General features: G+C 37.9%; 1 protein-coding gene across 4 annotated transcripts in view; it reads left to right on the top strand.

Annotated features, from left to right (window-relative positions):
* The window catches only part of Dock11 (dedicator of cytokinesis 11), a 132317-nt gene that overhangs the window by 93866 nt on the left and 14029 nt on the right, over positions 1–24422 (top strand). For all 4 annotated transcript variants that reach the window (XM_048336314.1, XM_048336315.1, XM_048336313.1 and 1 more), the window contains 12 exons: positions 93–159; positions 1760–1807; positions 2623–2765; positions 3971–4086; positions 5752–5889; positions 9013–9195; positions 10182–10295; positions 14274–14489; positions 14573–14630; positions 16888–16994; positions 21994–22116; positions 24185–24298. In XM_048336314.1, coding sequence (XP_048192271.1) covers positions 93–159; positions 1760–1807; positions 2623–2765; positions 3971–4086; positions 5752–5889; positions 9013–9195; positions 10182–10295; positions 14274–14489; positions 14573–14630; positions 16888–16994; positions 21994–22116; positions 24185–24298 — 1427 coding nt within the window. The remainder of the gene's footprint in view (positions 1–92; positions 160–1759; positions 1808–2622; positions 2766–3970; positions 4087–5751; positions 5890–9012; positions 9196–10181; positions 10296–14273; positions 14490–14572; positions 14631–16887; positions 16995–21993; positions 22117–24184; positions 24299–24422) is intronic.

Below are 24422 nucleotides of genomic sequence, written 5' to 3'. Positions count from 1 at the left end.
AAGGTTATGATTTGATAGTCATTGCAGGTAGGCTCACTGTACTGTGTTTGCTTTAATATTTTTCAAGTTCTAATCCTTTGTTTCATTTTCAGATACTCTCTTCGCTTACTGGAATAAACTATCTCCTCAGGAGCTCATGAACATTCTCACACTTCTAGAGTAAGTTATGCCAATTTATTTTCATAAACTTTCCCCTTATTTGGGGGCAGTTTAGATATTCCCATTTTTCTGTTTTCAACAGCTTATTTTCTTAACATGTTGACAATGTAAAGCTATTTTGGTAATATAGAGACAAGCATTTTTCAGCCATAGTTAAAAGAAGAACATAAAGATATAACATCTGTGACATTACAGAAATCTATAGCTAATAAGAGACTTTCTTTAGAGCCCATCAGGAATCTTTCTAAAAGTGATCTGGGAAATTAGAAATGGTGGCAGTTGTCCTACATCATTCATTTGGAGCAGATGTTGGATTAATTGGAAACTTCAGTTATCAGAACTTAAAACATATTTAGAATTGAAAAATCCTACTTACTTCAATACTGGAGATAGGAATAATCTAGACCCTTCTATGTGCTAGACATGTATCTAAATATTTCTCCATATATTCATGTATATTTTAAGATACTTGGGAGGGGAAAATGCTAGTATAGAGATGGGAAACTATCCTATATTGCATGTTGAGCTACTTTTACATCACTAGCAAAAGCTAGAAGAAAAAATAAGCATAGAATTAAATACAAGCCAATTTTTGCATAAGCAAATACATACAATTTTATTTATGTACAAAATAGGAAGAGGCTAGTCAATGCATAACTAATACAGTTTTTAATTTGCAGTGTGTCAGTTACTAAATAGAAGTCAAGTTTTTAACACTATACTGTAGAACATATGCTAATGGAAATATTTGATGTTGGGTATTTGCTTTAATAAAAAGGTAAGGACAGTGAAAGAAAATTAGAGGGTCTTTTTAAGACAAACATTTAGTGCAAAATAGCCCAATTATTGAATCTAGAGTGTAGAAATTTATGCTGTCCTCCCTACTTTCATATGCATTGGATATGTTTAATAATAGAAAGTACTTTAAGACCATTTTTTGTCTTCTTTTTTTCTTTATTGTTGGTCAGTAGTGGGGCTTGAACTCCAGGCCTAGGCACTGTTCCTGAGCTTTTTTTCGCTCAAGGCTACTGCTCTACCAATTTGAGCCACTGCTCCCACTTCTGGTTTTCTCGTAGTTCCTTGGAGATAAGAATTTCATGGGGTGGCTTTGAACTCCTATCATTAGATCTCATTTTCCTGAGTAGCTAGGATTACAGGCATCAGCGACCAGTGCCTGGCTCAAGACCATTGTTTAAAATACAGCATTTGTCCTGTTTCTGGGCTTAAGAATGCTTTTTAGTATTCATAACTATACTCCTGAGCACAAATAATCTGTATTGCCAGCATTTTTAACCTATCATTAGCATAGTATATAAAGACCTTGTGTGTGTGTGTGTGTGTGTGTGTGTGTGTGCATGTGTTAAGGTAATTGTAGGCAACAATTGTGCAAACATAGAGCATGGTAAGCCAGTAGGTAATTATTGCTGTCTTTATTTCTGTAGGAATAAATGTTATTGTATTATTTTGGTGGTACTTTGGCTTGTTATTGTAATATTATTTAATTAGGCTTTTATTTGTAACATGTGGCTTTCTGAATATTGCTCATTAAATCCTACTAGATGGTAATGTATTACTAACATTCTATTGTCTTTCTTTTTAGAGTATGTTTGTTTCACTTTAGATATTTGGGGAAAAGAAACATATCAAGGTAATTCCCACTGTACATTTTTTTCCATTTTTCTCCTCTTCCAGCAAAGGATAATCTCATTCATACATCTGAAAGCCAGATTATTCATTTTAGGTTAACATTATGACACCTATGATTTATCTAATGTGCCCCAACTCAAAAAATAATGAGTTGCCAGTTCTTTAAAATTTTCAAATGAGTAGACTCAGATGAAGAGTTTTTACCCTCTGAGATCTACATAATAGTAGAATGGATACCCATCTTTTTGTTGTTGTTGTTGGTTTTTTTTTTTTTTGCCAGTCCTGGGCCTTGGACTCAGGGCCTGAGCACTGTCCCTGGCTTCTTTTTGCTCAAGGCTAGCACTCTGCCACTTGAGCCACAGTGCCACTTCTGGCCGTTTTCTATATGTGTGGTGCTGGGGAATCAAACCCAGGTCTTCATGTATACAAGGAGAGCACTCTTGCCACTAGGCCATATTCCCAGCCCCACCCACCCCCAGTGTCACTTTTACTGTCTTCTCTGACTCTTGCTTTTCCTTAACTCCAGCAAAAAGACAATCTTTCTGGAGTGTCTACTTAATCTCAGAGCTTTCAAGGAGGACAGAAAGGGGAAGCTCTTTCTAAATTACTTGATTATATACTTACAAGCTATTTTAAATATGTGTTAAAACTTCACACATGTTCCAGTGAAGCCTTTTTAATCCAGGTAATCTGTGATAGAATATTGAGGATAGAACCATTTTATATGGACCCCTTATTCTGTTTGAGTTAGAAAGAATCCAGCAATGAGATTCATTATCAGAGCACTCCAGTTCCTAATTTTAATTTTAATTTTAGGCTTCAGGATTCCTCGTTGTGCAAACACTTGGGAATAGACCGTAAATCACAAACTATGCCAGCAGTTCGAAACAGATCGGGAGTAATGCAGGCCCGGCTTCAGCATCTTAGTAGCTTAGAAAGTTCCTTTACACTCAGTCACAGTAAGTGAAAATGTGTGGGGGCGGTACCCATATGAAATAGACATGTAATGCTATTGAACCTGAAGTACTGGTTTAAAACATCTGTATGATTAGAAAAAAAAGTCTCATGCATCAATGTATACACATACCTCAGCTATGCATTTACATGCAATTGTTTGATTATATTCTGACTATTTAATGATAAAATATGCATGGCTTTTTCAGTCTTCAGTAATAGTCATTTAAATGTTTTCTTAGTATAAAAATTTTTTCCCCATAAATTGCTATTCTCATCAAATTATTCCTATGTTAAACTATGATGTAATATGAACATTTAAACAAAATTATATATATATATAATATTTGATTCCAGTTATTATTGTTCATTTAATTATTAGTGAATTATACATGCTGGTTTGATTTCAGAAATCAGTGAATTCTAAATAGTACTTTGTCAGAGGTATATTTAAGCAGGTTGAAAGAGAACAAGGAGAGAAATCTTCCCTAACTGGGGGAAAGCTAGATGGTCAAATAAGTGAAACTTAACCTCTATAAAGCAAATATTGATAAAAAAAACTTCTCAGAATAAGAAAACTGTTATTCCCATATAAGAAACCATCAAAATTAGCTTCATAGTAAGGCCTAACAATGATCTAAATACAGATAGACCTGGGGCTAATTGACTAAGGACCTTTGAAAAGTAAAAAAATTAAAGGCTTTGATTTTTTGTAAAAGTATAAAGAATATACTTCTTGTATAAATATAAAAGTACATATCTACTTCCATTAGACCCAGATAAGTTCTAGATTAGAGACAAATAGCATATCACTGGCAACATTTGACTGTAAGATACCACTGTATATATGATGGCTGCATTTCTGTGGCTTTCTCATTTTACCCACATAATTAGTGGCACAGCCTAAAATGCTTTCTATGTTGTTTTCTAGTATATATCAACATAGTTCATCACTGAATCTGTATTGTCAATGAAGTGGGCACCTAATCACGTCCTTTAGAATTGTTGATAAAAGGCTGATATAAGAAAAAAATTAATGGAATTGATTAACCCAGACCATGTTTGGTTAATGAGTCTAGAGAAATTGATTGGATCTCCTGCTTATATAAGGAGCTGCCTTTCATCTTACTTGTCTTACTGAGTTTTTGAGAAGAAAGTCATTCAACACTATGTGTTGGGCAAAGTTTGATTTTACTTTTTTATATCCTAGGTTTTACAACAACTGAAGAAGATATCTTCCACCAGGCTCTTCTTGAAGGCAACATAGCTACTGAAGTTTCCCTAACAGTACTAGATATCATATCATTTTTCACTCAGTGCTTCAAGGTAAAGATGTAGAATGAGGGCTTGGAATATGGCCTTGTGGCAAAAGTGCTTGCCTCGTATGCATGAAGCCCTGGGTTCGATTCCCCAGCACCACATATGTAGAAAATGGCCAGAAGTAGTACTGTGGCTCAAGTGGCAGAGTGATAGCCTTAAGCAAAAAAGAAGACAGGGACAGTGCTCAGGAGGTTGGGAGTGAGAAAGGGAAATAACTACAAATGAGCATGCCCCAGGATTGCATTGTGATGATTGTTCAACCCTGTTGCCTACACTTAACTAAAAATAACTGAACTGTATAATTAAAATTGGTGAGTTTTGTAAATTATATTAAAATATAAATATGAACTTACTTGTTTTTTGCTGGTGCAGGGGCTTAAACTCAGGACTTGGGTTCTGTCCCTGGACTTCTTTTTGCTCAAGGCTAGTGCTCTATCGTTTGCAACACAGAGCTACTTCTGGATTTTTCTGAGTGGTTTTTTGGGATATAAAAATCTCATGGACTTTCCTTCCTGGGCTGGCTTTGAATTGAGAACCTCAGACCTCAGCCTCCTGAGTAGCTAGGATTACAGATGTGAGCCACCAGCACCAAGTTGAATTCACTTTAAATCTCCTATGAACTTAAAATGTGGAAAATTATTTTTCCTATTTTAAAATGAAGAAACTGAGGTTCACAGAGGGGGCAGGGGTTAATGTCACATATAGAGTCATTGACAGAATCAGGATTCAAAACTAGATCAATTATCATAACCATCCATGATTCTAAATACTATAGCATTGTAATGATTGATGTTACCATTAGATCTGTCACAACTTTGCCTATTGTTTTGGTTTGGGGGGCAATGTTACTGTATAGAGCCAAGATGTAGCCTACTAATTGCTTTCTTGGAAGGTAGGAAGACAGGCTAGTGAAGTTAGCCAATGCTGCTTTCAAAACAAAATTTACAGACTAATAGATATTCCCACACAATTTATTATTTCTTTCATGTCTCTTTTCAAGAGACATTTAAACAGTTTGCACACCTGTTCAATTATGACAACCATTAATAGCTCTACTCAATTTGTCACCAGTATCAAAACATATCTGATACTAAGCATACTTCAAAAGGGAAAATAGGTAGTAACTTTTTTAAAAAAAGAATTTGTATATCTCTTAATTGTTACCGCAGACACACAAAAGCTGGTTATACTGTATTTATTTTTAATTCACTGAATTTTTCATTGAGAAGTTACGAGATATAGGTTAATAGAATACTCTTCTGAACCAGGTTAGTAGTGCATAACTGTTACTCCAAAACTCAGGAAGCTGAGACTGGAGGATCTCCAGTTCAAAGCCAGCCTGAGCAACATAGTGAGACCTTGTCTCGCAAAGAGGGAAGGAAAGAAAAAAAGGAGATACTCTTCCTATGTTACTTCTGTATTTTAATGTCATTGGGAAATATTTTTCACTTGTTTTATATGCTAAATTTAAGTATTTAGAAGTAGTTTATATAGTATATTTTGAGTTTCAAGTTGGAAGATTATATAAGGGTTCTAAATTAAATTTTAACATTTTTTACTTTTCCAAAACTTCCAAACAATAATTTCACAAGCAGATACTAGAAAAGTCAGTTCTCTCATTCGTGGTGAGGAATAACTATTTCCACAGACTATTGTTTTCCTGTTTTACAGAACCAACTCTTAAATAATGATGGCCATAACCCATTAATGAAAAAAGTATTTGACATTCATCTTGCTTTTCTTAAAATTGGACAATCTGAAGCAACACTAAAGCATGTATTTGCCTCTCTAAGAGCTTTCATCAGTCAGGTAAAGGCAGCTTTAAGAGCTCTTATTCACAGCAAATATGGAAGAGGGGGAGAAGCTGGTTGTGATGATGTATACCAACCTCAGCTAATAAAGCCATTAACTATTGCCTTTGTAAATTCAAGTAGAGAACAATGAAATGCATACAGAGGACTTGGCTAAGAATCAGATAAAGTCAGAACCTGCTTTTTATTTCACCTGCTATGCTTTTCCTTTACCAGAAGGCTTCTTTCAACAGTGTCATCTGCATTTTCCCTTCTCTTTTTTAATGTGTGTGTAGTACTAGAGGTGAAATCTATGATGTTGAACATGTTCCCTACCATTGAGTTACATCCCCCATCCTAAATACAATGCTCATACTTTTTTAAAACAAATTTTTCTTATCTTTTTTTGCCAGTCCTGGGCCTTGAACTCAAGGCCTTGGCACTGTCCCTGAGCTTCTTTTGCTCAAGGCTAGCACTCTACCATTTGAACCACAGCACCACTTCTGGCTTTTTCTGTTTACGTGGTGCTAAAAAGTCGAACCCAGGGCTTCATGCATGCTAGGTGAGCACTCTACCACTAAGCCACATTCGCAGCCCCAACTTTTCTTTTTATCTTGCATTAGAGTAATCGTACCTAGCACTTGAAACCGAAACCAACTTTTATAGCCCCAGTGTCTTGCATGGCACTTACCTTGCTGATAGTAGTTATCCAGTAAGTTTGAATGAATGATTCTATCCTTTCAGTCCTAATTGGATCTGAAATTAAAAAGTAATTAAAGGCTTTTAAAACTTTTTTCATTCTTGAACATGATTTATGAATAAACTTGTGGAAAACTGAGTTCTTATAACATGTTATAAGAAAGGGAACATGTTATAAGGGAAGCCAGGCATGGTGGCTCAAGGCTATATTCTTAGCCCATGACAAGGCAGAGATTGGTGGATTGCAATTTGAAGTCAGCCCAAGAGAAAAAGAAGGTTATAAAATTACATTTCAGCCAGTGCCTGGGCCTGATGATGTGCACCCATTATGCCAAATGGAAGCACAATATCTGGGCACAGTGACATGTGCCTGTTCTCCCCAGTAACACAGAGAAGCATAAACAGGAGGATCACAGCCCAGGCTGGCCTACTTTGAAAACATTAGTGGCAGCATGATTCAACTGGTAGATTGCCTGTTGAGCAAGGCCCTGCATTCACTCTTCCTCCCAAATAGAAACTATAGAAACAAATCAGAAATAAATCTTTCAACAGCTATTAGATGTTACATACTAGATAGCATTCTGAAAGCTTATTGTATGGTAGAGGCAAACACAAATGAAGATATATGTGCACCTCCATCAGAATAAAAGTTTATACAGAACTGGGGGTGAGTAGGCAGGAGAAACAAAAGATTCCATATTTAGCAAAAGTTTCCCTGCACCAGGGAGCTAGGATTTCTTATGAATCTAGTGAAAGACAGAAACAAAAATGCAAGGAGGGAATAGATCAGTGTGCTTCTGACAGATTAGCCTTCATCTTTTAGCCATGATTGCAGCCGTGGACAGGTTTTTAAGCAGGGAATTGTCATAATTAGATTGGTATTAAGAGGGAATTTGTATATGCAGGAGAAAAAGTGATATGGTGGAGAAATAGCTGGAATGTAGGAGGAACATCTTCATACAAGTTGTAGTTGAACTTATCACAGTGGTTGTAACCTTCCCTCAAGAGTATATAGGGGAAGAACACAAAACAATGAGAGCAGAAGGGGGGGCGGGATGGAGTGGGGGAGGGAGGTGAAACGGCAGCACACAAAACAGGTTGGAAAAGAAATCTATAATGGAGGCAAGAGAGAGAATTCACATGGAAGCCAAACTAGATGGGAATGTTCAGCATTGGCTTGAGCTACAGGGAGATCAAATAAGATAGAAAAATGATAGGAAAAAAAGAGTCTATTAGAACACAGTTCTGTGGCTCATTCCTGTAGTCCTATCTACTTAGGCGCCTGAGATCTGAGGCTTATAGTTCTAAACCAGTCCTTGAGAGTCTTGAACTAATCACCAAAAAGCTGAAAGTGAAGCTGTACCTTAAGTGGTAGTGCCAGCCTTGAGTGGAAAATGTTAAGGGACAGCACTCAGGCCCTGAGTTCAAGCCCCAGGACTGACACCAAAAAGAAAGAAAGAAAAGAACACACACACACACACACACACACACACACACACACACACACACACACACACACACTGGCAAGTAGGTCACTGATGATTTCGGTAATATTGCTCATGAGAGTAGTAAGTTGTGGGAGAGGATTTATGCTAGAATTACCTATACTATAGCTATGTCTTCCCTTAAAAGTTTTGTCTCCACATTGTCTTGTCCTGCAAGAGTTGGTAGGTTCCTATAAATACAGATTTAAATTCAATGTTCCCAAGAAATTATTTGGAATGGGTGGCCCACTAACTTCACAGTCCTTGAAAAAAATAAGACATGTATTCTGAAGCAGTTTGCCTAGACCTGTAAGCATGGGAGATGGGAATATGCATAGTTTATGTTCCATGAAGCAGTAGGCTGAATGTATTTTTGAAATAACAGGAAACAATGGTTTTGAAAATTACATACCCTCTTATGTATCTTAATTAACACTGTTTATGAGTAGAGTACACTTGTGTGAGAATACTCAATGAACTATATTTATTTTGTAAGATCAACTTCACCTGCTCAATAGATTTCAGCCATAATTTTCTCAGCACTAGGCGAGAAAAGGACTGATTAAATATAAAGCAAAAAGTGATGCTGGTTGTCTTTTCCATTTTTAAGACCCTGTTTAAGAGACATCATTTCAGCGACTCATTTATTTAGTACATATTGTTTAGAAACTGCTTAGCATATGTTTCAGGTTATCTTGAGCTCATCTCAGATCTATAGCATTTATACTTCATCCCTTTACATTGTTGCTATAACCTGTGTGTTGACTAGCTCTGCCATTGGCACATGGTGATCTTTATGCTAAGTAGTTGAGGCTGTCTTGGGCCCAGAGCCTTAGACCCATGTTGATTTTTATCCTCAAAGCAGCCAGCATAGTTTTACATGGAGGTATATAGGAAGCACTTCATTGCTTTTATGATTCAGTATTCAGATACTTATTTCTGCTTTCCTTGTTGTTTAGTTTCCCTCAGCTTTTTTCAAAGGGAGAGTGAACATGTGTGCAGCATTTTGCCATGAGGTTTTAAAGTGTTGCACCTCAAAGATTAGCTCAACTAGGAGTGAAGCCTCTGCACTTCTGTATTTTCTGATGAAAAATAACTTTGAATATACCAAGAGGAAAACCTTTTTGAGGACACATCTGCAGGTCAGTAACAATCAAAGCCCTTCTTCCTACTCCTCTTCTTCAAGTCCTTAGCCTCAATCAACAGCAATGTGTAAGGCTGCATGCATGGCTCAAGTGGTGGAGTGCCAGCCACGAGCATGTAAGCTTAGCTTGAAACTCAAAGTTCAGATCAGATCCCAAGAATTGTGTTTACTTGAAGTGGAGATTAAGCAGTAAGTCCGAAACAGACACACCACGTTTCAAAGATTGGTACAAGAAAAAGAATATGAAAGAGAAATGCCTGAAACTCAAACACTTATCTACCACTTGAAATGTAGCTGACCCAAACTAAGATATGCTGAAAGTGTGAATTTAACTACAACTTCTATGACTATGTTCCTCCTACATTCCAGCTATTTTCTCCACTCATTATGCATTGTAGTACAAATTGCAAAGTAAAAGTTCTAAGAACAAAGTAAAAAGTACTAGATAGGGCTGGGGATATGGCCTAGCGGCAAGAGTGCTTGCCTTGTGTACATGAGGCCCTGGGTTCGATTCCTCAGCACCACATATACAAATGGCCAGAAGTGGCGCTGTGGCTCAAGTGGCAGAGTGCTAGCCTTGAGCGGGAAGAAGCCAGGGACAGTGCTCAGGCCCTGAGTTCATGGCCTAGGACTGGCCAAAAAAAAAAAAAAAAAGTACTAGATAAAACACCTTGATTTTAAAATTGATTATATGTTGAAACTATATATTGTGTTACGTGAAATATATATTAAAATAAATTCTCTCTGTGTCTCTTTTTCTCCTTCCCTCCACTCCCTCCCCTCTTCTCCCCACTTTCCCTCTTCTACACCTGCCAGGATCTCACGTTGTTCCCCAAACAAGCCTCAAACTCATAATCTTCCTGCCTCTGCCTCCCACTAAGTTTGAAGCTATCCTGGGCAACATAAACTATCTCATACAGTGATGAGACTTAACAGCATTTGTTCAAAAGCCATTTGATAAACAATGCTCGCTTCTCCCCACAGATCATAATTGCTGTGAGCCAGCTGGTAGCTGATGTACCACTAAGCAGAGGAGCAAGATTTCAGGAGTCTTTGTTCATTATCAATAATTTTGCAAATAGTGACAGACCAATGAAGGTATGTTCTCATTTTAATAAATTAGAACCACCATGCTAGAAATGTATGTAAGTCAGTGGTAGAGCTCATGCTTGGCATGCACAAGACCCTGGGTTTGATCTCCAGTACAAAAACAAATAACTAAAACCCAGTCTCACTTCAGGGAAGTTTATATTCTTAGAGTTTAGCCATTATTAGATTCTCATTTTTTATGTAGAGTATACAAAATGTGAGCTTCATGAGTTGATCCTTTGTGTTGTATACCACTAGATATCTAATACCTATAATACTGCCTGGTACATAGCAGATATTCAGTGTTAAGTGAATTGATTTGTAAATGACATATTGTTATTAGGGCTAGTAGAAACAAAATCTTTATGTGGGCTTGATTGCTAAACTTGCTCAGAAAATAAATATATCCTTTCTTGCATAACAATTCTGTAATGACAAAAATCTCATTGAGAATAGTGACAGTCTGGGGCTGGGAAGGTAGCTTGCCTAGCATACATGAAGTCCTAGGTTCAAGTCCTCAGCACCAGATACACAGAAAAAGCCAGAAGTGGCGCTGTGCATCAAGTGGTAGAGTGCTAGCCTTGAGCAAAAAGAAGCCAGGAACAGTGCTCAGGCTCTGAGTTCAAGGCCCAGGACTGGCAAAAAACCAAAAAAGAATAGTGACGATCTGCCTGATCCATTGTCAAAAGACAAGGTATGGCAAAGAAAGCTTCCACTATTTGTGGTTTTTGAGACTTTGAGAAATCATCTGTTAACTGATTGGTACTTGTAGCTATAGATAGTTACTGGCAAATCTTAAGTCGTTATTCTTCTTTTCTGTGTGTGTGTGTGTGTGTGTGTGTCCATATTCTGGGCACTGTCCCTTTTGCACTCAAGGCTAGAGCTCTACCACTTGAGCCACAGCTCCACTTTTAGCTGTTTTGGTGGTTAATTGGAGATAAGAGTCTCACAAACTTTCCTGCCCAGCCTATCTTCCAACCTCAATTCTCAGACCTCTGCTGCCTTAGTGGCTAGGATCACAGGCATGAGCCACCAGCATCTGGCCCAAGGTCTTCATTCTTAAGCTGCAGTTTGCTGAGGCCAACCCCAGCTCCCCACCCTCAAACTACCATTCATCTTCCTTACTTGTATGCTTAAAACCTACAGCACTGTAAAAATGCATGTGTGGCTTCATTGCCTGGGGTGCAGATCCTCAGTTATACATGCGTACAAGAGAAGATTCCCTTGCCAATAGAAAACTTTAACTCCCTGGGAAATGACTTGTCCCTTTTCTTGGGAAAGGTCATATTCCAGCATATTTGACAGTATTGTATGAAGTCTGGAAAACATTAAAAGCTCATAGTCACAGCATACTTGATGTTTGAGACATGTAGAATCTATGTACCACAAAAATATTCCCATAGGAATGTTGTTTGCACTGAGAAAAACACTCAGTAATGCCCGCTGCTCACATGCTGGGAAAGTTTCCTTTTGGGCCAATAACTAATCCCGAGAGTGTAGAAACCATATATACTATTTATGCTCATATACTTACATTCTTTAAGAGTTTGTCTCAGTTGTTACCCTCCTTGATATCATGACAATTTAGCAAATTTCTCCAAGAAAGCAGGGTTTGTGTTGGGTTTTCTTAATAGGTAATCTTTTCCTTTTCCTTTAACAATTTCTGAGAAGACCTAGTCTTATTCTGTGAAGACCATCATCATTAACAAACCCCACTATAACAAAGAATTCCTTCTACTAGTAAATGGAATTTCTAGTTATAAGAAGGGACTTATAAGCAGAGTGCTGGTGGCTCACACCTGTAATCCTAGCTATTCAGGAGGCTGAGATCTGAGGATCACAGTTCAAAGCCAGCAGGAAAGTCCATGAGACTCTCATCTCCACTTAAACATCAAAATAGCCAGAAGTGGACCTGTGGTTCAAGTGGTAGAGACTTAGCCTTGAGCAAAAAGGTCAGGGACAGTGCCCAGACCATGAGTTCATGCCCGTGGGTTGGCACCCAAAAAAGGGGGGGTAGTGTGTATATAATAATTATTATTGGTGTTATGAAATTTGAACTGAGAGCTTTGTGCTTGCTAGGCAGTGACCAGTGCTTATGCCATATCACCAGCACTTTTTGCATTAGTTATTTTGTGAATAGGATCTCAAGTTTACACCTAGACCCACATGCACCACAATTTTCCTATTTGTGCTTTTCACATAGCTGGGATGACAAGGCATGGACCATCATACTTGGCTATTTATTGTGTGAGAATGGGAGCTTCACAATATTTTTACTGCTGTTGGCCTCAAGCCATAATCTTCCCAACCTCCACCTCCCCACTAGCTAAGATTACAGCCATGAGCATCATGCTCAACTAATATTTGTTACTTTTAAAAGAACCAAGAAAACAGTTTCTAAAACTATTTTCTCCACATTTGTATTCCTATTTAAAACCTCCGTCACCTTGAATTTGTCACTTTTCCTTCTGCTGCTTCTGTGCATCACCCAGATAATTCTGATTATTCCATGAGAGATTAAGAGGAAGTATTAGGACTTTCTTAACTAAGGCTATTGTTAAAGACAGAGCTGTGTAACCTACTGATCTTGAAACTGAAAGCCCTTTGAGAGACTGTTTATCTCTACCTCCGTATCATATGCATGTGCTCTCATTGGTAGAAATGGAGATAATTGCAGTGTGGGGACCTTGGTGTGTGTCCTAGACAGTGGATGGAGTAAGTGTGTTTGTCAGTTTGGAAAAGTGGTTAAAGTGTATTGGCTCTGGAGACAGATTGCCTGGGTATAAGTGCTGTTCCTGTGGCTTCCCAAATGTGAGACTTTAGCTAAGCTGCTCACCTACTCTGCCTCATTTTTTTCCGTTGATTAAATAGTGAAAGTGCTTAGCTCATAGAGTTGTAAAAATTGAAGCATGTAGTTGGGCTCTGATAGTTCACATCTGTAATCCTAATAGCTCAGGAGGCTGAGCTGTAAGGATCATGTTTCCTAGCTACCTCAGGCAGCAAACTTTGCAAAACTCATCTCCACAATAACCATCAAAAAAAGCTAAGCCAAGCGATGCTGGATCAAACCTCTAACCCTAGCTACTCAGGACACTGAAATCTGAGGGTCACAGTTTGAAGCCAGCTTGGGTAGAAAAGTCCCCATGAGACTCTTATCTCAATTTAACTACTTCCAAAGCTGGAAGTGGATCTGTGGCTCAAAGTGGTAGAGTACTAGTCTTGAGCAAAAGATCTCAGAGACAGTGCCCAAGCCGTGACTTAAAGCCTGACAAAAAAAATCTAGTCTGGAAAAGTGACTCAAGTATAGAGTGCCAGCTGTTAGTGAAAAAGCCAAGTAAGAGCACATACCCTGAGTTCAAGACCTGGTGCCAGCACACACATACATACAAACTTCAAACATATAAAACACCCAGGCCAGTGCCTACTGCATAGTAGGATAGGACTGTGAATATGGCCTAGTGATAGAGTGCTTGCCTGGTATACATGAAGCCTTGGGTTCGATTCCTCAGCACCACATATACAGAAAAAGCCAGAAGTAGCACTGTGGCTCAAGTGGCAGAGTGCTAGCCTTGAGCAAAAAGAAGCCAGGGACAGTACTCAGGCCCTGAGCTCAAGCCCCAGGACTGGCAAACAAAGAAGAAAGAAAGACTTGCCTCGCATAGTATGCTAACAAAAACTCTCAGTTACTATTATAAGTAAACTAAAAACGTAGATTTATTCCCAGGACTTCACAGTGGAGGAGTAAGGGTTCAAAGCCAGATAGTATCCCTAAAGTTCATGCTTATATGTACTGTGAATAGATTTTTCATCAAGTTTAGAGCCTCTGGCACCTGAAATAATCATTAAAAATCATTTAGACATGCAATGTAGTACCAAGAACTGTAACAAGAAACAAAACAAATCATACATTCCCAGGATTTGATGCTGAAGCTCAGATTGTACCAACAATACTGTTAAATATATCTCTTTTTTTTTCTTCAAAATTAGGCAACTGCTTTTCCTACAGAAGTCAAAGATTTGACCAAGAGGCTCCACACTGTTCTTATGGCCACTGTCCAAATGAAGGAACATGAGAAAAACCCCGAGATGTTGGTTGACCTCCAATACAGCTTAGCCAAGTCCTATGCCAGCACGCCAGAGCTCAGGAAAACATGGCTCCACAGTATGGCCAAGATTCATGTAAAAAATGAAGACTTTTCAGAGGTGACTAATGTTTTGTTCCAAGCATGACCCTTCCAGACCCCTGAGCACATTCTAACACATTTTTCTTTGTTGTCCATTTTTAGGCTGCCATGTGCTATGTTCATGTAGCAGCTCTGGTTGCAGAATTTCTTCACCAAAAGAGTAAGCTATTTCTGTTGTGAGATGGCAAGAAGCTCAGTTGGCATAATAATTTTTTATCTTTGTAGCCTGTAACTCATGGAATGTGATATAATCGAGCTCATAAAAATATGTTCACCTTCAGGCTCATTCAGTGGAAAACAAGCTGTTATAAAAGAAGAGGGGATTGTTCATTTTAGCTTCTTCTTACAAGAATAAGTTAAATAGTACAAGGCTGGGCCTGGTGCCCAGTGTTTATTTTCCAAGACTGTCTCTCTGGAATATAGCCACACATTAAATTTTTGTTAGGGCTCATAAGAAGCTCTGGATAATACAGGTTATTTTCCCCTTTCCCTCCTTAATTTTACCAACAGCTGCCCATAAACTAGGTGTCTACTGTCACTTTCAGTTCAGTAACACCTGGGTGTCAAAAGGGGACTTGTCTCCTGGAAGTGTATTAAAATCCAGCAAGTCTAGATTCCTGGTTGTCTATTTTTATAATTATTTTTTTGCCAGTCCTGGGGCATGAATTCAGGGCCTGGGCACTGTCCCTGAGCTTCTTTTTGCTCAAGGCTAGTACTCTACCACTTGAGCCACAGCACCACTTCTGGCTTTTTCTGTTTATGTGGTACTGAGAAATACTAAGTGTGCGGTTCACACTTGTAATCCCAGCTCTAGGAGACCTGAGTCAGGAAGATCACAAGTTTAAGGCCAGTCAGGGATTACATTGTAATATCCTGTGTCAAAAAAAACCATACCATAAGATTCTTAAAAATGCTATTAGCATTGCCTGGTGCCATTGGATCACATCTATAATCCTAGCTACTCAGGAAACTGAGATCTGAGGATTGTGGTACAAAACCAGCCTTAGGCAGGAAAGTCTGTGATACTCTTACCTCCAATTAATGAACAAAAAGCCAGAAATAGAGCTGGGGTTCAAGTGGTCAAGTGCTAACCTTGAGCAAAAGCAGTTCAGGGACAGTACCCAGGCTCTGAGTTCACACTCCAGGTCTGGCAAAAATAGTAATAATAATAATAGTACTGTTAGCCTCATCTGACCACAGGCACAAAGTATGCATTTTGTCTTCTCCCCTAAATCATAGTATTCCAGGAGACCCAGACTTTATAGGGAAACCTTGTGGCTTTCTTATTTCCCAAAGTGAGGAACACATGGTCTGAGAGTGCAGTAAGTCCTGAAAAATTATCTGGTACATGACAAGATGGACATACTTCTTCTATTCTTCTCAGCTGCCTACAGCAATCTGTTTGTATGGATAATTTTGCATGGCCCTTGAATGATATAAATATCCACATGGCCTCTGGCACAAAAGAGGTTTACCATGCCTGGTAGATATTGCTTGACAGTGACACTTTGGTCCACAATCCTACTGCCACACTTAGAAGCCTGAGTTCATCTCCGCCCCCCCCCCAGCCCAGCTGTCAGAAGTTGTTTAATTCAATCTTCGGCAAGTTAATTTACTTATTAGTAAGCATCTTTGGCAATAATAGCTTATTTAATACTTATATGCTAGGCTCTGTTGTAGACACTTTGGGTCATTAGATTCTTTTTTATGTGTGTTCCTGACAGTGGAGATAAGAGTCTCACCGTCTTTCCTGCCCAGGCTGGCTTCAACCAGGATCCTCAGATTTTATCTTCCTGAGTAGTTAGATTATTGGCATAAGCAACCTACACCCAGTTTTCTTTCATTAAATTAAGCTGTTACTAAAACCCATTTAACAGAGGATGAAACTTTAAAAAAAATCTAAGGGAGTAAACATGTACAAATTCACACAGCTAGTTGTGGAACAGTTGTTCAAATGTTTCATTTTCCCAAAGAGGTTTTTACCCATCCATCTGTTTAATTTCCTAGGCTACGCTCCCTGAAGAACAGGCTCGCTGTCCCAAAGCTCAATGAAATTAGGCCTTAGAGATGATTGCCAAAGATCATTCAGTGTTTGCCTGAAAAGTTCCTACCCTCTTATTTAAATGATTGAGCACAAATGTTCAAAGGACTTCATCTTTAAAAAATGAAATTCACACTAGAGTGATGTCTGTACTAGCAATTGAAGATGGTAAATAGTAAAAAAAATTTTAGGACAAAACATTGATAAAATATGTAATAGATGGACAGAGTTTTGAAAACCCTTATTGCAACTGAAACTTACATTTAGGACATTGTGTTTATAAATAAAAAAATAGCCAATCCTTGTAAGTTTCTCTGTTGTTTACCAAGTACTCTTTTATAAATGTACTCCATTTCTGTTATTTTTTCCCACACAGAATTATTCCCTAATGGATGCTCTGCTTTCAAGAAAATCACTTGGAATATAGATGAAGAGGGTACAATGAAAGAGGATGCAGGAATGATGGATGTCCATTACAGTGAAGTAAGGCCTGAGGTTTCACTTCTTAAATTTTATGTTTATTAAAACTTATCACAGCTCACTGGATTTCCAAGATATCTAAAGGTTAATGAGCCTTAAGTACTCAAACTGCCCAGGCAAAGATATTTCTGTTTGACATGTACAGCCTTGTGTCAGGAAATGTTCCCATTTCCTTGTTTTTAAACACATTTACCATCTTTAAATGACCATTTTAGTAACCAGATCAAATTCAACATAGGGGGAAATATTGCTGAAAATAGAATTAACATTGTTTTTTACTTCAACTAAGCAAAGTATTATAAAAAGAATTTTTAGCATCATTTTATTTTTAATTTAATTTTGTTGTCAAGGTGATCTACAGAGAGGTGACAGTACATACATAAGTAGGGGGTACATTTCTTGACAAATTTGTTACCCCCTCATTTTTCTCACACTTTCCCTCCCACTCAATATACCCCCTAAGTTGTACAGTTAATTTCCAACAGATTGTCTTGTGAGTAATGCTGTTGCTTTGGTTCGCCCTTTGTCCTTTGTCTCACCATTTTGATGTTCCTCTTCCCTTCCCTAATTCAGATAAAAAGAATTTTAAAATAGAAAGTTTTCTATTGTGCACTTCAGATATGAATAAAACAAGTTTAGCTGTCAATTGTCCACCAAAGAGACATTGAACATTGGCTTAGAAACAAGGTTCAGATAATATGTGACGTGCAAAGCCATCTCTCTCCTGTGATGGAGGAGAAAAGAGGGAGAAGGCTTCACAGTACCAGAGCACTGAAGGCATTCTAACAAAATAGTTAATCTAGGATCACAGTGCCCAGCTAGTAATTTTTCATTATGTCTCTGTTGCATGCAATAATTACATCATAAGTTCTCCAAGCAAAGGCAGTCTATTGCAAGGGCCTTCTTTGCTGCCAGTTATCATAGGCTGTTTTAAGTTAGAAAACTGAATAGCAACACTGAACACTGTAGAAATGTACTTTGCTTAGTAATACTTGAGTTGTTGCAATATTTGATTATCCATTTGGTTGTTACAGAAAAATTCTTAACTGTAATTAATGGTTGTTTCTGTAATGGGCTTTATGTGCTAGATTTTAATATCCTTGAGCCTGGGAAAGTGCACAAGTCTTTTTAAAAGAAATATGGTTTACTTGCACAAAGCTGATCAGTTTTGAGAGATCGTTAATGTCCTTGGTGGTTTTTGTGGGTGTGAAACAAATGGTGAGAATGTGAATTGGTCACTCTAATTATAATATTGAAATTAAGTCTACTTAATTTATCAAGTCATGTTCATGCCTGATTTTATATACTTGTATCTATCAATAAACATTGTGATACTTGATGCAAAAAAAAAAAGAGTGGTACTAGGTTTTGAACTCATGGCCTTACTCTGCTGTTTGAGCTACATCCCAACCATTTTTTTTTTTGTATTCAGATACCATCTCATTTTTTTTTTGCCTCAAGGAAACTGCAGACTGTTCTGACTTATAGGCTCTCATGTTGCTGGGGCCTTCGTCATGCACAGCTTATTTGTTGAGATGGAATATCATTAACATTTTTGCCCTAGGGCTGGGAGTATGGCCTCGTGGTAAAGTGCTCACCTAGTATACATGAAGCCCTGGGTTCGATTCCTCAGCACCCATATATAGAAAAAAACAAAAGTGGTGCTGTGGCTCAAGAAGTAGAGTGCTAGCCTTGAGCAAAAAGAAGCCAGGGACAGGGCCCAAGCTCTGAGTTCAAGCCCCAGGACTGGCAAAATAAAAGCAAACAGACTAAAAAACCCAACCATTTTTGCCCTAGCTGGCCTCCAAATCCTCTGATATAAGCCTTCCTAATAGCTGGCTTATAAGGCTTAAGAGAGTGGTAGTTTTGATTATTTGTCAAGAGCTTTCTGTTCAAACACTTCTGTTGGAATTCTTGTGTATTGTCCCATGATCACGTTTTTTCATATCATAGAATTTTTACTGTACATGTTAGATAGGGTTAGGGTTATTTCATTCTTTATTACTATTATAAAGATGACATATAGAGGGGTGACAGTTATATAAGTCAGGACAAGAGAACATTTCTTTTTGAACAATGTCAACCCTTTTCTCGTTCTCTCCCAGTTCCATAATCATTTATTATAAATATTTTTATTTGTCATATACAGAGATGATGATGTTCTCCCAAGAGCTACTTTGTTTGGGTTTCTATAACAGGGCTTCCTTCTCATGCCCTCACAAATTTAAAAAAAGGACACTAGAAGTTATATTAAAATGAAAGACACAATTCTCCATTTATCGCCTGATTACTTAAACTCAGAATAATTATTTTTCTAAAAATATATTTGTCTTGATTTGCAGCTGTATGAAAGATAAATTTTGCAATAAAATGTATATATCTTAAGGACATAGTTTGCTGCATCCTATTTTGTACCCGTCTTGGGGCCTAAATGCTGTTCCTGAGTCTTTTTGCTCAAGGCTAGTGCTCTACCACTTGAACCATAACTCTACTTCTGGCTTTTTTAAATACATTTTTTAGAGATAAGTCTCACTGACATTCTTTGTTTATTTTTTTTGTTTTTGTTGCCAGTCCTGGGGCATGGACTCAGGGCCTGAGTACTGTCCCTGGCTTCTTTTTGCTCAAGGCTAGCACTCTACCTCTTGAGCCACAGCACCACTTCTGGCTTTTTTCTATATATGTGGTGCTGAGGAATCGAACCCAGGGCTTCATGTATACGAGGCAAGCACTCTTACCACTAGGCCATATTCCCAGCCCATCACTGACATTCTTATCCAGGTTGACTTTGAACTGTGATCCTCAGATCTCAGCTTCCTGAGTAGCTGGGATTACAGGCATGAGCCACTGGCACTTGATTCAATTTGATTAATTTTGACAATTGTATATACGCATACAACCTACCACCAAACTAAAGAAATAGAACACATCCATCTATATGCAACTTCCTATCCCCATTTCCAAGAAGTCTCCCTGTCCCCACCATCTCTTTTCTATCACTGTAGATTAGTCTTGATATCATAAAATCATTTAGTTTTAAAATCATTTTTAGTATGTTGAAAATGTGTTCTTTTATCATCATTAATTTTACATTATCTTAATATATATCTTTTCAGTTCATTCTCATGTTTATGAACTTTAGATTGTTTTCAGTTTGTAACTACTATGAATAAAGCTTGTTTTAAAAAGTGGTATATATATATGCTGGGTGCCAGTGGCTCACACCAATAATCCTTGCTACTCAGAAGACTGAGATCTGAGGATTCTGTTTTGTTTTGTTGCCAGTCTTGGGGCTTAAACTCAGGGCCTGAGCACTGTCCCTGAACTTCTTTTTGCTCAAGGCTAGCACTCTACCACTTGAGCCACAGCGCCACCTCCAGCTTTTTCTATATAAGGGGTGCTGAGGAATCGAACCCAGGGCTTCGTGTATATGGGGCAAGCACTTTACCACTAGGCCATATTCCCAGCCTGATCTGAGGACTCTGGTTAGAAGCCAGCCCAACCAGGAAAGTCTGTGGAACTCATCTCCAGTTAACTTCCATTAAAAGCCAGAAGTAAATCTATGGCTCAAATGGTAGAGTGCCAGCCTTGAGTCAAAAGCCTCAGGGACAGCACTGAGACTCTGAATTTAAGCCCCAGGACTAGCATAAAAAATGGTATATATGATATATGTTCTCATTTATCTTGAATAATACTTGGTATTACTAGATTATATATACATATATATTCTCTATATCAAACTGTATAATATTTTTTTTCCAAAATCTTCCTTGAAATGGTTGGACCGTTTTATACTTCCATCAACAATGCTGAGAGTTCTAGTTGTTTGCACCTCTTCACTAACATCATGTCTTTTTAAAATTTTAACCATCTATTTAGCATGAATTTGTACCTCATTCTACCTTTTATTTAAGTTTCCATATTGAGTAATGATGTTTAGTAGTGTTTCATGTACATTTGGCCTCTTGACTATCTCTCTATTTTACTTTTTCTTTTTTCTTTTTCTTCTTCTCTTTCTCTCTCTCTCTTTCTCTCTCTCTCTCTCTCTGTGTGTGTGTGTGTGTGTGTGTGTGTGTGTGTGTGTGTGTGTATGTGTGTCTCCCTCCCTTCCTCCCTTCTTCCCTCCTTGTTCTGAGGCTTGAACTCATGTCCTGGGCACTGTCCCTTACCTTCTTTTGCTCAAAGCTAGTGTTCTACCACTTGAGACACAGTTTCACTTCCAGCTTTTTTCTGAGTGCTTTATTGGAAATAAGAGTCTCACATATTTTTCTGCCCAGGCTGGCTTTGAACTGTGATCCTCAGATCTCAGCCTCCTGTGTAGCTAGGGTAAGAGGTATGAGCCACCAATGCCTGGCTTGACTATCTTCTTTAGTAAAATGTTTTCTTGTGCATTCTTAGAAATAATATTATTTACTTCTTATTGCTGATTTGTGAGAGTTCTTTTTGTATCCTGATACAAGTCCTTTGCCAGATACATATGCTGTAATTTTTTTTTACTGCTCTTTGGCATGTCTATTCTTTTTCTTTAAATGGCTCTTATTGAACACAAAGATGCTTTGTTTGTTTGTTGAGACAGGATCTCACTGGGCCAGCCAAGGCTAGCGTGGAACTTTTAATCCTTCCATCAATAGCTCCTGAGTAATGCTGGAATTACAGTTGTGTGCTACCACCTCCTGTAGGAAGACTTTTTACAAAAGCCATTCATAATTTTTTGCCTCTGATCCAAATGTTTCTAGTATTTGGTTTAGAAAATAAAATCAGCCTGGCATGGTGGTACATGCCTATACTACTAGCACTTGGAAGGCTGAGATAGAAGGATACATATATTCAAGGCCAAACTGAGCTACATAGCAAGACTCTCTCTCAAAAGAAATTATGTAGTCATACACAAAGATACTCCTGTCCACTTCATATACTCTGTTCTTCATTAATTTGAAATGCTTCAAATTTATTTGTCCAAAATTCTATTATTGATTCCTGATTGGATTTTTTTCTATCAATGCAGGAAGTTTTATTAGAGTGTCTAAAACAATGTGTGGATGGTTTATTCAAGGCACATCGTTATGAATTGGTTTCTGAAATTACCAAGATAATCGTCCCAATTTATGAGAAGCGCAGAGAGTTTGAGGTAAGCTATTTAACATTTTCATCACTGCCTAAATTTTTTGTTGTTTCTAGGAAAAGCACTTGATATGGTTATGTTTTTATTACCCTGCTATGTGTCTTCTGAAGAGTGAAGGTTCAATAAATTATGGCATAGGGATTTATTAAAGAATGTACATGCTTTATCCTTTCTTTGTGGAGCTGAAGATAGAACCCAGGACTTCATGTATGCTAGGCAATCACTATTCCCCAGCCTGATTTGTAACTTTCAAATTGAATAAATACACTGGGATGGATCTCAGTGATAGAGCATTTACCCATGTCCAGCACCACAAAAAGTTACTAATCTTAAAAATGCTCTGAAATGAGCATTTTTCTATGCTATCTTCTATTCATTTATGTTCATACACATTTTACAAGTGAAATTCAGAGTAAGAGATTAAAATATAAATTGAAATAGAAATTAGTCCCATAGTTCTCATAGAAGATGTTTCATCTAGCCACCTCCCCTCTTTCAGGGTATAAACTAATCAGTGTAGTTTTCACTGAACTTGGAAAGTACCAGAAAAGGTACCACTGCCAGAAAAGACTACCGAACTTGAACTTCGGTGTTGCTGCCTCCTCTTCCCCCTCCCCCACAGAGCAAGGGGAGGAGATAGAGACTTGGTGTTGCTATTGAGTGCTAAGACAAGGCACTGGCCGGCAGTGGTGGGGAAATGAGCAAAACAGTAGTAACAGCCCTAGATGAGGAGGTATTTTCCAACTTGGCCTGTTAGGCAATAAAGGGTAGGGAATAAAGGGAAGGTTAGGGAATAAAAGGTAGTTCATACAGAATAATACTATGTATTAGCTGTTGCCAGAAGCACTGAACAGGCATATTTTGATATTCAAGTCTCTGAGGCCATATCATAATTTCTACTTCTATGTGCTGAAAAAGACTCAAGACATTCCAAAAATAGGTAGTCTTTCATTGATGAAGAAGTTTCTAAGCGTAGAAACACATGTGTTTAGTATCATGTGGATCGTGTTCTCATATCTGCTCCAAACTGGTCCTGATCAAATTTACGTTGTCCTCTCAGGTTATGTGTCTTCCTATCTTTGCTATGCTCTTGATATATATTGGATGTGCTTGAAAAATCAGTGGAATTCAAGACTATATTGATAATGTAGAATTAAGTCTAGGTTATATAGAGGACCAAGAATAGCATAGGAGGTCCCAACACTAAGCTTCTGGCCTATTTTGCCATTGTACAAACTACAAATCCTTGCTTGGTAGCCGAGGGCACTCTTTATAGCATCTTGGAAAAGTGAGTAAAAAATCCATAGAACACAAGTGTGACCCCATTTCCTAGCATTCCATTGGCTGCGTGTGATGCTTCATACCTGTAACGCTATCTGTAAAGGGGATAGAGGTAGGAGGATCAATGTCTGAAGCTGACAGGAAAAGTACAAAGAGCCTATCTGAAAAACAGACTGAAGCAAAAAAGGATGAGGGTATGGCTCAGTGATAGAGCACTGGGCTGAGTTCAAATCTTAGTACCCTCAAGACCCCATATCACACAATAAGTCTTTATAAGAGTTTCAAGTTATATGTCCCATCTTCTCTTAGATGAAGATCATACTCATAGAAACCCAAGGGACATATTGCTCTCAAGGAAGATGTATATATCTTCTCTACTCATTAATTAAATGGCATAAGGTGTCATGTAGATTTCCTGGCATATATTGTTTCAGATGAGGTAATTGTATCTGGGAAATTGATGTACTTTTTTGGCATATCTCTGTGCACACTAAAAAGTATCAGTGACAGCAGACAAAAGTAACCTTATATCAGTGTAGCATATATCAGAACTAGATTCCTTTTGATGAATGTGATAAAATATTACAAAAGTGTAATTTCACCATCTTTAGTTCTCAAGTTCTACTCTTTCACATAAAATTGTTCATAACTTTTGCCTAATTGTTACAATGGGGTGCAGATGTGAATGACATCACCTAAAAATTTTTAATATTATTGTTTTTATTTTGTTAATTCATCTTGATGACACTACTTACTGATAGACGAAGCTGATCCATATATTCTCGTTTCTCAGAATCTTACTCGTATCTATGCAACTCTTCATGACGCTTACAAAAAAATTACGGAGTTTAGGTACCCAGAAAGAAGACTTTTAGGTACTTTCTTCAGAGTTGCCTTTTATGGCCAAGTAAGTATACTTCATCAAGTTGTTTTTCCTCTTTAAACATTCACCTTTGGCTTATTAGATTACTATAACAGCAGGTATTAGATTTAGAATTCTGTCTAGAGAGTATCTATTACAATGGCAAAGA

The sequence above is a fragment of the Perognathus longimembris genome, chromosome 28 (assembly GCF_023159225.1).
Source record: "Perognathus longimembris pacificus isolate PPM17 chromosome 28, ASM2315922v1, whole genome shotgun sequence".
NCBI classification, from domain to species: Eukaryota; Metazoa; Chordata; class Mammalia; order Rodentia; family Heteromyidae; genus Perognathus; species Perognathus longimembris.
The sequence above is the reverse complement of the archived record's forward strand: the minus strand, read 5'-3'. Positions and strand labels throughout refer to the sequence as shown.